The sequence below is a fragment of the Poeciliopsis prolifica genome, unplaced genomic scaffold (assembly GCF_027474105.1).
Source record: "Poeciliopsis prolifica strain line A6 unplaced genomic scaffold, Auburn_PproV2 SCAFFOLD110, whole genome shotgun sequence".
Classification (NCBI taxonomy): Eukaryota; Metazoa; Chordata; class Actinopteri; order Cyprinodontiformes; family Poeciliidae; genus Poeciliopsis; species Poeciliopsis prolifica.
This window is the reverse complement of record NW_026562485.1, coordinates 213,822-228,190: the sequence shown is the minus strand read 5'-3', so window position 1 is coordinate 228,190 and position 14,369 is coordinate 213,822. Positions and strand designations below refer to the sequence as shown.

At 46.8% G+C, this 14,369-nt stretch overlaps 1 protein-coding gene across 2 annotated transcripts; it reads left to right on the top strand.

The window, feature by feature from the left end:
* Nucleotides 1-314: 314 nt before the first annotated feature.
* LOC129354423 (uncharacterized) lies at nucleotides 315-9,140 on the top strand. 2 transcript variants are annotated; one of them, XM_055023895.1, is made up of 5 exons: nucleotides 315-566; nucleotides 6,573-6,805; nucleotides 8,206-8,389; nucleotides 8,470-8,565; nucleotides 8,933-9,140. In XM_055023895.1, the coding sequence occupies exons 1-5, from the start codon at nucleotides 543-545 to the stop codon at nucleotides 9,053-9,055; spliced, it is 660 nt and encodes a 219-aa protein (XP_054879870.1). In that variant the 5' UTR covers nucleotides 315-542; the 3' UTR covers nucleotides 9,056-9,140. The 2 variants fall into 2 exon arrangements, with proteins under 2 accessions (XP_054879870.1, XP_054879869.1); XM_055023894.1 differs by having other exon boundaries at nucleotides 8,470-8,574.
* Nucleotides 9,141-14,369: the final 5,229 nt, after the last annotated feature.

Genomic DNA, 14,369 nt, shown 5'->3' with positions numbered 1-14,369 from the left:
AAGGTTACAGAAATAAAGACAGAAGATCTGCATTGTTGGTTGGTTGGATGCCTGGATGGTTGGATGCCTGGATGGTTGGATGCCTGGATGGTTGGATGCCTGCTGGGTGGAGGTTAAAGGGTGAACGGGGGGAGGTTGTCTGCCTGCACAGCAAAAACAAAGTGATGACAGAGGAAGAAAGGACAGAAAAGGGCTGAATGGATTCAGTGAGCTCTCAGCCAATCAGAGCGCCCGCCTCTGCTCTTCAGCATCCTGGCTCTGTGATTGGCTGCTGGGAGCGGCTCTGCAGACACAGCAGGCTGAAGAAGAGGAGGACAGATGTTCTTCATCCCTCTATCTGGGTTTATTTAACGCCATGGACCTGCAGCCCACCCGCCGCTGCTCGCCCCGCGGCATCATGGGAGCTGGAGTCCCGGGGGGCCACAGCTGATCAGCTGAGGATTGTGGGTCAGCAGAGTTGGAGATGTGAGGCGGTGGGCGAACGGCGTGGAAACACATCCATCCTTTTCTCTCTGCAGCTTCCTGTCCACCGCCGAGCAACGATGGGCTGCAGGCTGAGCCGCAAGGTGAGAGGAGGGATGATGGAGGGATGGATGGATGGATGGAGGGATGATAGAGGGATGGATGGATGATGGAGGGATGGATGATGGAGGGATGGATGATGGATGATGGATGGATGGATGATGGATGGTTGATGGATGGATGATGGATGGATGGATGGATGGATGGTTGATGGAGGGATGATGGAGGGATGATGGATGGATGGATGATGGAGGGATGATGGAGGGATGACAGGCGAAGCAGAAGCTGAACATTTCTTCACGTCGTTCATTTCTTTTATCATTTTCTTTTTGTGTTTTCTTCAAAAAATCAGAAACAAAAATTTCAGATTTCAGATTCTGAACATCCTGACCTGAAATTGTTTTGTTTTTTTTCCATTTCTGAGGCGGTTCTGTTCCAGCTTTGCAGGTTCTGTTGGACCTCAGAACCAAACAGATTTTATTGTGATTGTTGTTCAGAAAATAGAAAAGTGAAGCGTGACTTTCAAAACATTGAGCAAAGAAATAATCTGAAAAGTGTGGCATGTTTTTATGTTGTTTTATTTATTTTATGAAATAAAATCTTTCATCCTGAGCAGATCCAGCACCCTGTTTGTTTAGAAAGTCCAGTCCAGTTGGTGAGGTGTGATTGAGGTGTGATTGAGGTGTGATCCCAGCCTGGAGGAAAATGGCTCCTGGTCTTCAGCCAAAGACTAAAGAGAAATCACTAAACTCTAAACTCTGACGCCTCCATCTTGTTTCATCTGGTGAAACAGGAAGTTATTCTCAGCGTCTTCAGAGGTTTTAGTGTCGTTTCCTGCAATGGTTGTTGGTGCAGCGCCCCCACAGGCCAGGAGGAGAACAGGCTGGTTTGACTCAGAACCACAGCAGATTGTGCAGTTCTGTTTTTAGTAGAACCGGGTCGACTGGACCATCAGGAAGGAACAGTGTGAATCTGAGTCAAAGTGCAGCTGGTTTGGTTCTGGTCTCAGAGTTTCTTCAGTTCCATCTGAAACACGGTGGTGGCAGCATTATGATGCAGGCCTAGTCAAAGTCCAGACCTAACTCTGGTCTGTGACGGGAAACTGGTTGCCTGATAACTGAAACAATCACAACCATACTGGCTCTAAGAATGCAAATGCATGCCGCACTTTTCAGAACTTTCCCAGTGAAATATTCCTGATGTTGGTTTTCCAGTGTTTAGTCATGATGCGTTCGCTGACCTCTGGAGGTTTTTAATGCCGACTCATTGAACCTGAAGCTTCTGCACATCTGTCTGCGCTGCGACTGAACGCATGAGAAGGGCGACCCGCCGCACCAATCAGCTCCCTGAAGGACAGAGTTTGGTACAAAGCGAAGGCTGAGTCACCCTCCGCTTCACAAACCTCACGGCTCAGCAGCCATTTTGCTGAGCCTGACGAGAATCCAGGCCCTGCTGGGTGAACCCCGTCGACCCGCTGAGGCCCGGACGGCTTCGTGTCCCGGTGTGGGCCGGCGCTCCGACGGCGCCTCGGGTTCTGATCTCAACACAACTTAAATAGACGACTGGAAGCAGCAGATCCTGATCCGGAAACCAGAGGAAAAGTTTCCAGAGCAGCAGATGAACCAGAACTGAGCTTCTGGGTTTGGTTCTGTTTTTCCTGCGTCTCTTTATGCTTTTTCAAAAGATCATTTTGCTAAGAAACTTCATAATTCATTTAATATATTTTGATATTAAAATGTCTTTCAGTTCCGGTTAAATGTGTTTTAGAACTTAAAGTTTATCATCCAGGAACATTTGTTATGGTGACTGGCCTAGTTAAAGCCCAAAGTCCTGTTCCTCTGACAGCAGCACTGAATGCTGGTTGGTTTCATCTTCAGTAAAATCAGAATGGTTCTGATGGTTCTGGTGGTTCTGGTGGTTCTGATGGTTCTGATGGTTCTGGTGGTTCTGATGGTTCTGGTGGTTCTGATGGTTCTGGTGGTTCTGATGGTTCTGATGGTTCTGGTGGTTCTGGTGGTTCTGATGGTTCTGATGGTTCTGGTGGTTCTGGTGGTTCTGATGGTTCTGGTGGTTCTGATGGTTCTGATGGTTCTGATGGTTCTGGTGGTTCTGGTGGTTCTGATGGTTCTGGTGGTTCTGATGGTTCTGGTGGTTCTGATGGTTCTGATGGTTCTGATGGTTCTGATGGTTCTGATGGTTCTGGTGGTTCTGGTGGTTTTAGTGGTTCTGATGGTTCTGATGGTTCTGATGGTTCTGATGGTTCTGGTGGTTCTGATGGTTCTGATGGTTCTGGTGGTTCTGATGGTTCTGATTCTGATGGTTCTGATGGTTCTGGTGGTTCTGATGGTTCTGATGGTTCTGATGGTTCTGATTCTGATGGTTCTGATGGTTCTGATGGTTCTGGTGGTTCTGATGGTTCTGATGGTTCTGATTCTGATGGTTCTGATGGTTCTGGTGGTTCTGATGGTTCTGGTGGTTCTGATGATTCTGGTGGTTCTGATGGTTCTGGTGGTTCTGATGGTTCTGGTGGTTCTGATGGTTCTGATGGTTCTGATGGTTCTGGTGGTTCTGATGGTTCTGATGGTTCTGATGGTTCTGATTCTGATGGTTCTGATGGTTCTGGTGGTTCTGATGGTTCTGGTGGTTCTGATGGTTCTGATGGTTCTGATGGTTCTGATTCTGATGGTTCTGATTCTGGTGGTTCTGATTCTGATGGTTCTGATTCTGGTGGTTCTGATGGTTCTGGTGGTTCTGATGATTCTGATGGTTCTGATGGTTCTGGTGGTTCTGATGGTTCTGATGGTTCTGATGGTTCTGGTGGTTCTGATGGTTCTGATGGTTCTGATGGTTCTGGTGGTTCTGATGGTTCTGATGGTTCTGATGGTTCTGATGGTTCTGGTGGTTCTGATGGTTCTGATGGTTCTGATGGTTCTGATTCTGATGGTTCTGATGGTTCTGGTGGTTCTGATGGTTCTGGTGGTTCTGATGGTTCTGGTGGTTCTGATGGTTCTGGTGGTTCTGATTCTGATGGTTCTGATGGTTCTGATGGTTCTGATTCTGATGGTTCTGATGGTTCTGGTGGTTCTGATGGTTCTGATGGTTCTGATTCTGATGGTTCTGATGGTTCTGGTGGTTCTGATGGTTCTGGTGGTTCTGATGGTTCTGGTGGTTCTGATGGTTCTGATGGTTCTGATGGTTCTGGTAGTTCTGATGGTTCTGATGGTTCTGATGGTTCTGATGATTCTGATGGTTCTGATTCTGATGGTTCTGATTCTGGTGGTTCTGATGGTTCTGGTGGTTCTGGTGGTTCTGATGATTCTGATGGTTCTGATGGTTCTGGTGGTTCTGATGGTTCTGATGGTTCTGATGGTTCTGATGGTTCTGATTCTGATGGTTCTGATGGTTCTGGTGGTTCTGATGGTTCTGATGGTTCTGATGGTTCTGATGGTTCTGATGATTCTGATGGTTCTGATTCTGATGGTTCTGATTCTGGTGGTTCTGATGGTTCTGATGGTTCTGGTGGTTCTGGTGGTTCTGATGATTCTGATGGTTCTGATGGTTCTGGTGGTTCTGATGGTTCTGATGGTTCTGATGGTTCTGGTGGTTCTGATGGTTCTGATGGTTCTGATGGTTCTGATGGTTCTGATTCTGATGGTTCTGATGGTTCTGGTGGTTCTGATGGTTCTGATGGTTCTGATGGTTCTGATGGTTCTGATTCTGATGGTTCTGATGGTTCTGGTGGTTCTGGTGGTTCTGATGGTTCTGATGGTTCTGGTGGTTCTGATGGTTCTGATGGTTCTGATGGTTCTGATGGTTCTGATTCTGATGGTTCTGATGGTTCTGGTGGTTCTGATGGTTCTGATGGTTCTGATGGTTCTGATGGTTCTGATTCTGATGGTTCTGATTCTGATGGTTCTGGTGGTTCTGATGGTTCTGATGGTTCTGATGGTTCTGGTGGTTCTGATGGTTCTGATTCTGATGGTTCTGATGGTTCTGGTAGTTCTGATGGTTCTGGTGGTTCTGATGGTTCTGATGGTTCTGATTCTGATGGTTCTGATGGTTCTGGTGGTTCTGGTGGTTCTGATGGTTCTGATGGTTCTGGTGGTTCTGATGGTTCTGATGGTTCTGATGGTTCTGATGGTTCTGATTCTGATGGTTCTGATGGTTCTGGTGGTTCTGATGGTTCTGATGGTTCTGATGGTTCTGATGGTTCTGATTCTGATGGTTCTGATTCTGATGGTTCTGGTGGTTCTGGTGGTTCTGGTGGTTCTGGTGGTTCTGGTGGTTCTGTAGTGGCTAAACTGCAGCGAGTCTCTTTCCTGCCTGAGTTTTGGGCCGAGGAGGAAAATCGTCGCGTTTGTTGAGCTTCACAAACATCGAGGCGACGAATCGGGACGAGTTAGTGTCAGAGTGCAGCGGAGCGCGACGCTGTGCGGCTCTTTGTGTGTGTGTTACTGTGTGTTACTGTGTGTGTGTGTGTGTTACTGTGTGTTATTGTGTGTGTGTGTTACTGTGTGTGTTATTGTGTGTGTGTGTTACTGTGTGTGTGTGTGTTACTGTGTGTGTTACTGTGTGTGTGTGTGTGTTACTGTGTGTGTTACTGTGTGTGTGTGTGTGTGTGTGTGGGGCCCGGGGCCCTGCGCTGTCTGAACACCGCGGTCCGGGTCGTGGGGTTACGGCGGACTGAGTCCTGACCTACATGGAGCTGCATCTGGGCTCCATGAGGAGCCGCGGCGCCGGACCAGGAAACACGTCCACTAAAACACACCTGTTCAGATGTGGCTGCTGCAGGTGCTGGTTGTCATGGCAACTAGCATCAAATATGTGCTTAAAAAAAACATGGGAAGCATTTTAAAATACGGCAACATAAATATTGATTATTGATTAATTCCTGAATGAGACAGGAGTCTTTGGGTTCTGATTAAAGTTTCAATATCAATGGAGGAATTTTTTCATTTTGATTCTACAAAAATTCATAGTGGCAATAAAAATAATTGTCTTTATTCAAAAAATGATAAAAACTACATTTTTATTAAAAGAATACAAAAGTAAAAATGATTTTGTTAAAAAGTATAAAATGATTCAAAAATGTTTCTTTTTATTAAAATAAAAACATAAAAAATAAGTTTGTCAATTTTTTTATTTAAATTTCTGACAACAGACAAAATCATAATTCATGAGTAAAATGTCAGCAGTAAGTGGGTGTTTCTCTGAGCTCAGGCAGCCCACATCATGACTCTTCCACCACCGTGCTCAACAGGACTTCCTGCCACCAGAATATAATCCAAGTTTTATTTTAAATTCTGAGATTTTACCAGATTTATTTTCAGGTGGAAATCAGCTGCTGCTCGGCTCGATCAGGTTTCCTCATGTTCAGCTTATGCAAAATGTTTTTATGTTCTCAGATAAAATGGAGTGTGAATCATCTTTATGTAACACAATGACAGCCAGGCACGGCAGGAAGCTAGAAGAGCGGCGGCCGGCCTGGTCCTGAACTCCCACTCAGCCAGGCTCTGCTGCACGATAAAACCCACCTGCTCAAAGTCTCACGTCTGTAAATGTTTGATGGCGCCGCAGCTCAGGAGGAAATGCTGCAGAACCAGCTGGTCTCTCTGCTTCCCAGCGTTGATCTCAGCATCCGGTCCGACTCGGAACCGAATCCCGATTCGGACTTTCCTTCTTTTGTTGGCTTCAGTCGAGCTGCTGGGGTTTATTTCCAGGTTTCTGAGAAGGTTGAACAGATTTCATGCATTTTCAGGTGCAGGTACAAAAATGTAATTAAAGTGAAAATTTCAATATTTGTCTCTCATATCAGAAAATCACAGATTTACAACAGAGTCAAATATTTCAAGCCTTTATTCTGATGTTTATACATGATACAGAAATTTCCAACATGGAAAATCTGAAATATCAACCAGAATAGTTATATTCTGAGATCTTTTCTGGAGCCATTTGGCTCTAATCGTTCACCATTAACATGAATTTTCCTATTTAAAATAAACTGTTTGTCCAGCTCAGTTCATTCTGCCCTCCTGGTTCCCGTCCCTCAGGGTAAAACTCACGAACCGCCCCGCCACCGGCGCCGGGAGGAGCTGCACTTTGTGGACGAGTATGGCCAGCCAATCACAGTGCAGGTGGACAGCAAGAGGGGGCGTGGTCACAGGAGGCGGCGGTCCCACTGCGCCATCGAGTGCAGCGTCCCATCAGAGAGGCACTGGGAGGCGCTGAGGGCCCTGGGCCTGGTGGAGGGGGACGAGGGCCAGCCGGACGTCTATGGCGCCGGGTGGGTATCGAACACACAACGCTCTGCAGAACCTGAGACATCTGGCAACAAGTGATCGCAAAGGTTGTCTGCTAAAGTTTCTCGGTTTGCCTCATTTCCTCTCGGCCTGCAACCTTTGAAGGGGCAGATTCTGTGTTTTCCATCTTATAGCACAACCTGGTAGCCATGTTAGCTTCAGCTGTTATAAAAATGCTGTTTATATCACATGACTTAAAATAAATTTTACTTCCTGATTTGGCCTGTTTCTTTAAAAGCTCCTGCTTTTTCTGAAGCTCCGCCTCCAGGAAGTCATCCCAACATGGCTCCTCTATTAACCCTTTAACGTCACACTCCTATTATGAGCTCAGCAGTTCCACCAGATGATTGCTAATTGCTGCTGGCTAGTCTAAAGGAGCAGAGTGGGGAGGAGCTGCACCTTGGAGGCGGGGCTAGGTCCACCCAGGTCTTTAGCACAGCTAACCCTAACAACACCAGAGGTTGGTTTTTGATTAACCACCATGAAAACATGATGGAAAGCTAAAATGGGATGAATCTACATGACATTGTCTCTTTAATAAAGTTTCAGCTCACTGGAATCAGGGAGACATATAAAAACTGCAGGATTCTCACAAATCTGTAGAAAGAAACAGCAACACGGTGAAGGTTCTGGAAAATGTGGCCGTTCATAAACATCCAGGAAGTTTGTTTCGTTTGGGAAAAGAAGAGATGTTGAACGGACATGTTCTGGTTCTGGTTCTGCTGAAGGAGGCAGAGAAAATGTTAGTGCATTAAATGGAGTTTGATTCATTTTTGTGACGACGCCCAAACTTTAGCTTAAAAATTGAGGTGGACCGACAGGAAAAAAACTGCAGTCATAAATATTAATGAGCAGCAGGCGGTTCTGCTGAGGTCAGTGCAGGACGGGTTTCTGGTGAAGCATACTTCCACACTGATGCCTTGGGTGTTCTTCGCTCTGCGGAGTCGGACATGTCCGCTCAAAGATCACGTTTTATGACCACATACTCGGTAGTAAACAGCTCAAACGTTGTTCACATCGAACTGTTTTCCATGTGACATGGAGTCCATAAGGTCAGAGCCGGCGCTGCCAGCAGAGATGACGCTGCGCTCTGTCCTGCTGCCCTGATGGACACAAACACGGCTAGCAGCTGAAAGAGCTAATTACACTTGGTAATATCCATTAGGATTGTGGGAAATAAAGAAATGTATTTCCTTTATTTGCATATATTGGTGCCAACTACTTACCAATGTCAGCAGTAGCATTGGTAACTGATACCAGTGTCCTCAGTTGGTACCGATGTAGCCAATTGGAACGCTTGGCTGTGGAATTCCAACTGTGAACTCATCACTTTTCCATCCATGACTCCTTCTGCTTGATGTGGCTGGCCTCTTCCTTTACACAGGAGCTACTATGGTCACATGACTGTGACCCCTGACCCTTACCCAGCCAACAGCCACATGATCTCACCTGATGTCTATCCACCCAATGGCTACCTCCCCACAGCATCAAATGATCAACACCCCGGTAACAACTACCTGCCCAGTGTCTCGTACAGCTTGGACCACCTGGACCGACTGGACTACCAGGTGACTTTATGTTTCCTCGCTCTCAGATTTACCTGCGTACGATGATGCGCTCTGCCCTTCTGATCCGGTTTATCTTCCAGGGTCCGGAGATGTTGCCCTACCAGCCAAACTCAGAGAGCTGTCTGATCGGCTGCTATAGCTCAGAAGAAGGGAAGCCGAGGAGTTTCCCCAGACAGGTACATGAGGTACAAGTCTTCCATCAGTTCTGAAATATAATTACTTCCTGATTCTCAAACTGGTTTCTGTTGGAGATCTGTAAAGGTCAGTGGAACTGACTGAAAATGTGTGCTTGTTGGGGTCAGCACTTAACTCATTGATTTAAAGTTGGATTTCGACAATTTGCTGGTTTGAAAATTGCACAATCTTTAAGGCAGCGTTCACAGCATCCTGTTTTATCTATGATTGGACTCCATTCCTGCCTATAAAGTCTGGTTTGGATGGGGAAGTATGTAGTTGAACTATTAGACGTAGAGGAAGTCTTAAAAGTTTGGTAAATGCGTCGATTATCTCCATCACTAACTCACCTTTTTGTTGCCTTTTTAGTCTGACTACCGACCTCCTTGGAGGCCGGACCGCCCTCTCAGCTACCTGCCCCTCAGCGAGCTTGACAGCGGGTTGGGATGTGGTCCTGAGCCCGCACCACAGGGTGGCGCTCTCAGAAGCTGAGACAGATGCTATGTCATCCTTACCAGGCCACACCCCTTCCTCTCAAGGCTCCTCCTCATCCTCGGAGTCCCTGATCTCATCCGAACCCAGCACTCTGGCTTCCACAGCGTCAGCACCGGCGAGCACAGGAGACTACACAAGATTCCTAGCAGCCCACACCCACCGGCAGGCTCACCACTTCCGCTCAGGCCACTCTCCTCGAGAGCAGAGAGGACGCTGGGATTTGGAGTCCATCCCTGAGACAACGCCGATGACCCACTCTGGACCAGCACAGGCGTCCCGGTGCTCAGTGGGAAACAGCACGACCACAATGGTTCACTTCCACAGAGCGGAGAGAAGTCCCACGTTACCTCGCCACCATTCACCCCCATCACCCTCTATGGGTGAGTGACACTAACTGAAAAGCTAGATGTACTGATCCTAAAGTACATCTAAGATCAGTACATCTAGTACTGATCCTACTAGAGCTAACTCTAGAGGATTATGTCATCATGCTACTAGCTATAAAGCGCAACCATCTCAACAATGACATGACGTCTCTGGTCAGTGGTAATAAAGGGTCAGATTTATTACCACTGACCTTCCTGTGCGGTTTGCTAACTCTGTTGCTGATTTTATCTAACTCACCACAGTAGGACATCAATATTTAAACTATTTACTGTAAAACTACAACAATGCATTCTGGGTACAGAATAAATGTCATTTGCTGGGTGGTACCAATAAAAAGCCTCACAAAGCAATTATTATATTTACAGGTTTGCATGCAGTTATGTACTTAAATAAGAGCAAGAATATAAACATCTAACTTCTACTTGTTTATGGTGTGCAGGTAGTCGCACCGAGCCCTGCCAGCGGAGGGCACTGTGGCTGGAGCAGCAACAGCAGGGTGGAGGCAGAAAGATGGAGGCTCCAGGGAGGAGTCGAACAATAACAGATTTGAGTGAAGGACAGCGGCGCCGCAGAGCAAGCCATCCCAACATGACGGACCCAAACGGCCATAGAAACACTCACCAGGACAGCCATCCGAGTCCCAGCAGTAGCACGATGGGACCGAGGAGCAGGGCCAGTTACCCCAGTAACTGTCACCCCACTGGTCAGGTCAGCCTAGACAGAGTCAGTCTGCTCAACCATCAAAGCTCAAACCGGAGCAGAGAGGAGGACTCCCTCTCCAAGAGTCCTGGATCTGCCTCCAGTGGAGTCAGTGGAGTCTCAGACTGGCGAGCATTTCAGACTCTCGGGAGTCACATGGAAAAACCCAAAAGTTCTTGCGGTCCCTTCTACAGCACACTGGGGGCTCCAGAGCGAAGCGCACGATCCCCAACATCCCCGCTCCAGACTATCCAATCAGAAGTCAGTTTAGAAATCAGCTGCTCAGAGCCCGAGCTTACCGATTGGCCAGGGAGCGCAGTGAGGTCACAACGGATGAAGAAATGCGGGGAGACGGGTCAAGAGGAGCGAGGATGAATGGGAGGATGGTCGCTGGGCGGGGAGATACTGGAGCCGTACGGAGAGGAGACGACACATGGCGTTATCAAGGCAACACAGAGAGAGGAGGGTCGGGGTGGAGGAGCATTTGGGTGGATGCCAGGGGGCAGCGGCCTCTCAGATGGTGCTGGAGCTGAGCCACCTGAAGCAGAACCGGCTGAGGAACAGCAAGCTGCTTGATGATTGGACCACAGTGGAGGAGCTGCTGACACATGGGACGCGAGTGGAGAGTGACAGTCAGCTGTGTCCCAGTCCGCTGCTGTCAGTCACCACCGTCTGATCCCACACAGGCACTTCCTGTTAGCGCAGAGCGAAACCTCACTAAGGTCCAGATTCATGAAGGGTTCAGCTAATGTGCTCCAGAACGTTGATCCAGGTTGATCCACTCCAACCATCCAGCTTGGTAGGTCTGAACTTCTAAAAGTTAATTAGCCAAAAATCATCATTTACAACCAAATCTGTCAGAGAATGCCATTCCAAAGAACCACTTTCTAGTTGTCCACACAAAGTTTTACCTGGTTGATGTCCGTCCCCTAAAGCCTTGCTCAACTCAACATCTTTCTGAGCAGCTACCTGCCAGGTGTTAAGCCCAAATGTTTCACCGACAGCTGGTCAGACTGGAGGCCTACAGGAAGACGAACCTGAGCAATAACTTCCACATTTCAGGAAACACTGCCTTCCAGCTGCAACTATGTTGAGTCTGGATCTCAGCGATGTCAGAACTGAAGGGCACAATGTTGCAACCGTGGATCAGAACCTGGAGGTCTGACCTTAAGTTCAGACCTGAAATACTTAGGGAAAGATGGGAAGAAATGTGTCAGCAGCTCTGCAGAACAATCCGAGTTGAGTTTGAACAAACAGCAACATCTGAGAGGCGGAACCAGCTGGTTTCATGAGTCAAAGGCCTCTGAAGAGATTCACAACTCTGCTGAGAATCTTTGCACAGCAGACTGTCTGTGACTCTCATCAAATATCACACGACTGGTATTTCCTGGTGAAAAGTGACTCCATCTCATCTTTGGGTAAACTGGCTCAACTCAATGTGTTTGTGCCATAAATATCAGAGTCGATTCTTCAACGTTACAGGACTGCTGGAAGGCTGACTGCACCTTGGAGGACTTCTGCACCTTTCTCATCAAATAGCCTCCACATCCTCCTAGAGGCTGATTCACCACTGAGTTTCAAGTCATCGCTGTTGCTGGTTTATTTCTGACTTTTCTGTTTTCAGGTTCTTTTCTCTCAGACAGAGCAGATGTGCAAATATATGAGGCGTTATCAAGAGATTTCCTATTTCCTATGTTACAGGCTCGTCATTGGTCTGTTAATCCCCAGGTCAGTAGAACTTCTCTTGATCATCTAATGATGGTTTTTATGATCTCTGAAGTGAAAGCATCAAACATACACTGGATCTATCAGAAGCTAAGATTTGCTGTTTGTTAATTGCATTTGTCAGCCTTTGAGCAACTGGTCATCAAACACAGTCCAGAGTTAAAATATGTTTTAGTTCCATCCCCTGTTGAAATTATTATATTTTTTGTTGGCTCCATGAAATACCAGAAATTCAAAGGATAATCATCAGCAAACATGATAATGTCTACAGTTCCTGACTTGAAAAGTTCAGTGCACAGATGAGGCTCTGGAAGGGACATGACACTGCTTGTGTTGAAGTCTCAGTGCATCATGCGAGTAGCAGCAGATCAGATGGATGACAGAGTTGGGAGGTTGGTGGTCCGGTGCCAGTAGTTACCCTCCCTGCGGACGGGGCAGAACACATGCTCAATGTCGATGCACAAAGTCCTGGTGAAACTCTGTCCCATGGTGAGGTCATGGAATGGGTGGGACATGAGGACACTGAGGTGGTGCCGTGACGTTAGCCCTCCCCACTGAGTCACTACAGCCACTGGTCACCAAAAGTCAGTGAAGTAACTTAAGGCTTCCACATGTTTCTCCAGAAGAACTGAAATCAATCATCCATGATGTAGGAACTTGACGAAAATTGCATCAACTTGTTTGCTGGAGAGCAGCCATCTCCAGACCAGACCCGCTGCTGCAACATGGCTCTGTGAAATGTGTTGTGATTGGTCAGAAGTTTGTTTTTGTATTTTATGTAGAAATACATTCAGACAGCAATGTTGACATTTCCCTTCAACTTGTCTGCTTCCTCTATCTGATTTTCACAGACAATAGGATTACTTTTGAGGAACGTTTATCACATGTGGTGAGGAATTACGTATATTTGTACAATTCTGCCAAAAGGTCTGGCAGCTACTCCAGGACCACTGCGTTAAAGCAAATGGAGGAGGCAGTGAGGGACTGGTGAGCCTGGCAGGAAGAAAGTTATGCCCAAGTGCTACTGGGTTGTGACATACTGAAGGGAGAGAGGTCTCTCCAGGCAGTCTGTGACATGATTGAAAGAAAATACAAATGTCACATGCGATCATTTGTCAACTCTTTGGCTTTGGATGAAATGTGGGATAGCCGTGGCAAAGCGTGGCATCAGGAGAAACGCCGCTGTGTCTCTCCAAGAGTATGTCAGGTTCAGTCAACTGTCCTCTAAACTATCTGGGTCTCCCCTGTGGTGGTCATCTGTGGTAAAGCAGAGCCGAGAGTCGCCATGGAACATGAAAACACCATTTAAAGCTGTGACTGCCATCATCAGGCCATGCACAGGGTGTTGAATCAGCAACCAGCTGATACCTGTCATGGTGCTAGATGTCATTTAAACTCCTGGAAAGAGTCCAGGCCCTGTCCAGATGTCACAGGGTTCTGTGATGCTTGATCCTTGGTGTGTCATGTCTTTGGAGAGTGGGACCTTCTTGATGTGTTCCAGATGGACACTAATTCTGGCCACTGCGACTTTTGTACATTCAACACTCTGGGCAGGTACCGGAGCCCTTGGACGTCTCCTCTGGGTCTGCTGACCTCCTGTCAGTGTTCCTGGTGACTGTTGGATGCTGAGGTTACTGCCTGATGACACTGTCCTACTGTTTGTGATGTTGACTCCACTGCCTCCTGGTGGCGGTGATAGATGCAGTAACTCCTCAAAAACCAAAGAGTAGAAACCTTAAGAAAAGCTCGACGAAATCCACTTGTTTAAAGGATCCTCGGCTCCTTGAAAGCAAATGCAAAGAAGTGAAGACTGCATGAATACTTCACTCTTTATTGGAGCTCTGTTTGTGTTAGTTCCACTTCCCAACATTCATAAAACCACTCTGCCGGCAACTGAAGTGGTGACAGCACACAATCAGAAATCTATTCACATCACCACTTAGTTTTAAATGAGATGTCAGCAGCAGATTCAAGCAAACTGTGGCACTTTTCATCCTTTAACTGACAAATTGAGCCTCTTATCCAGCCTGTCAGACTATCAGAGATGACATTCAGGTAGTTTGAGATCTGAGTGGATCAGTCAGGAGATGAGGAGAACCGGAGCATCTCACTACTGTGAATGGAAAATACTGATGTTTGTTTCATCTGCAGTGAAGGGCTGCTGGAAGCCCACACGACTACAGAAGACGTTTGTAGAGAGATCTCTGTCAGAGTTCAACGTTATGATGTAACTGTTCAATGCAATTTGTTAAATATGAGCAAATGTCTTTTATTTTCATATTTTAAAGACTGAGTTTATGAAATCTGAGATTTATTGTCTAAAAGTTGTAAACAATAATAGATGTCAGGGTTTGTCTTTCTAATCTGTGTGTGTTGTGTATGCCGTTGCAAGAAGGAGGGTGCAAAGTTTGATACTGTCTGTAGTGTTTAGCCAAAGATATTGTGTAGGTCTGATACCTGGACAATCAGTCACTGTATAATGTAGGAGTATTTTTATAAT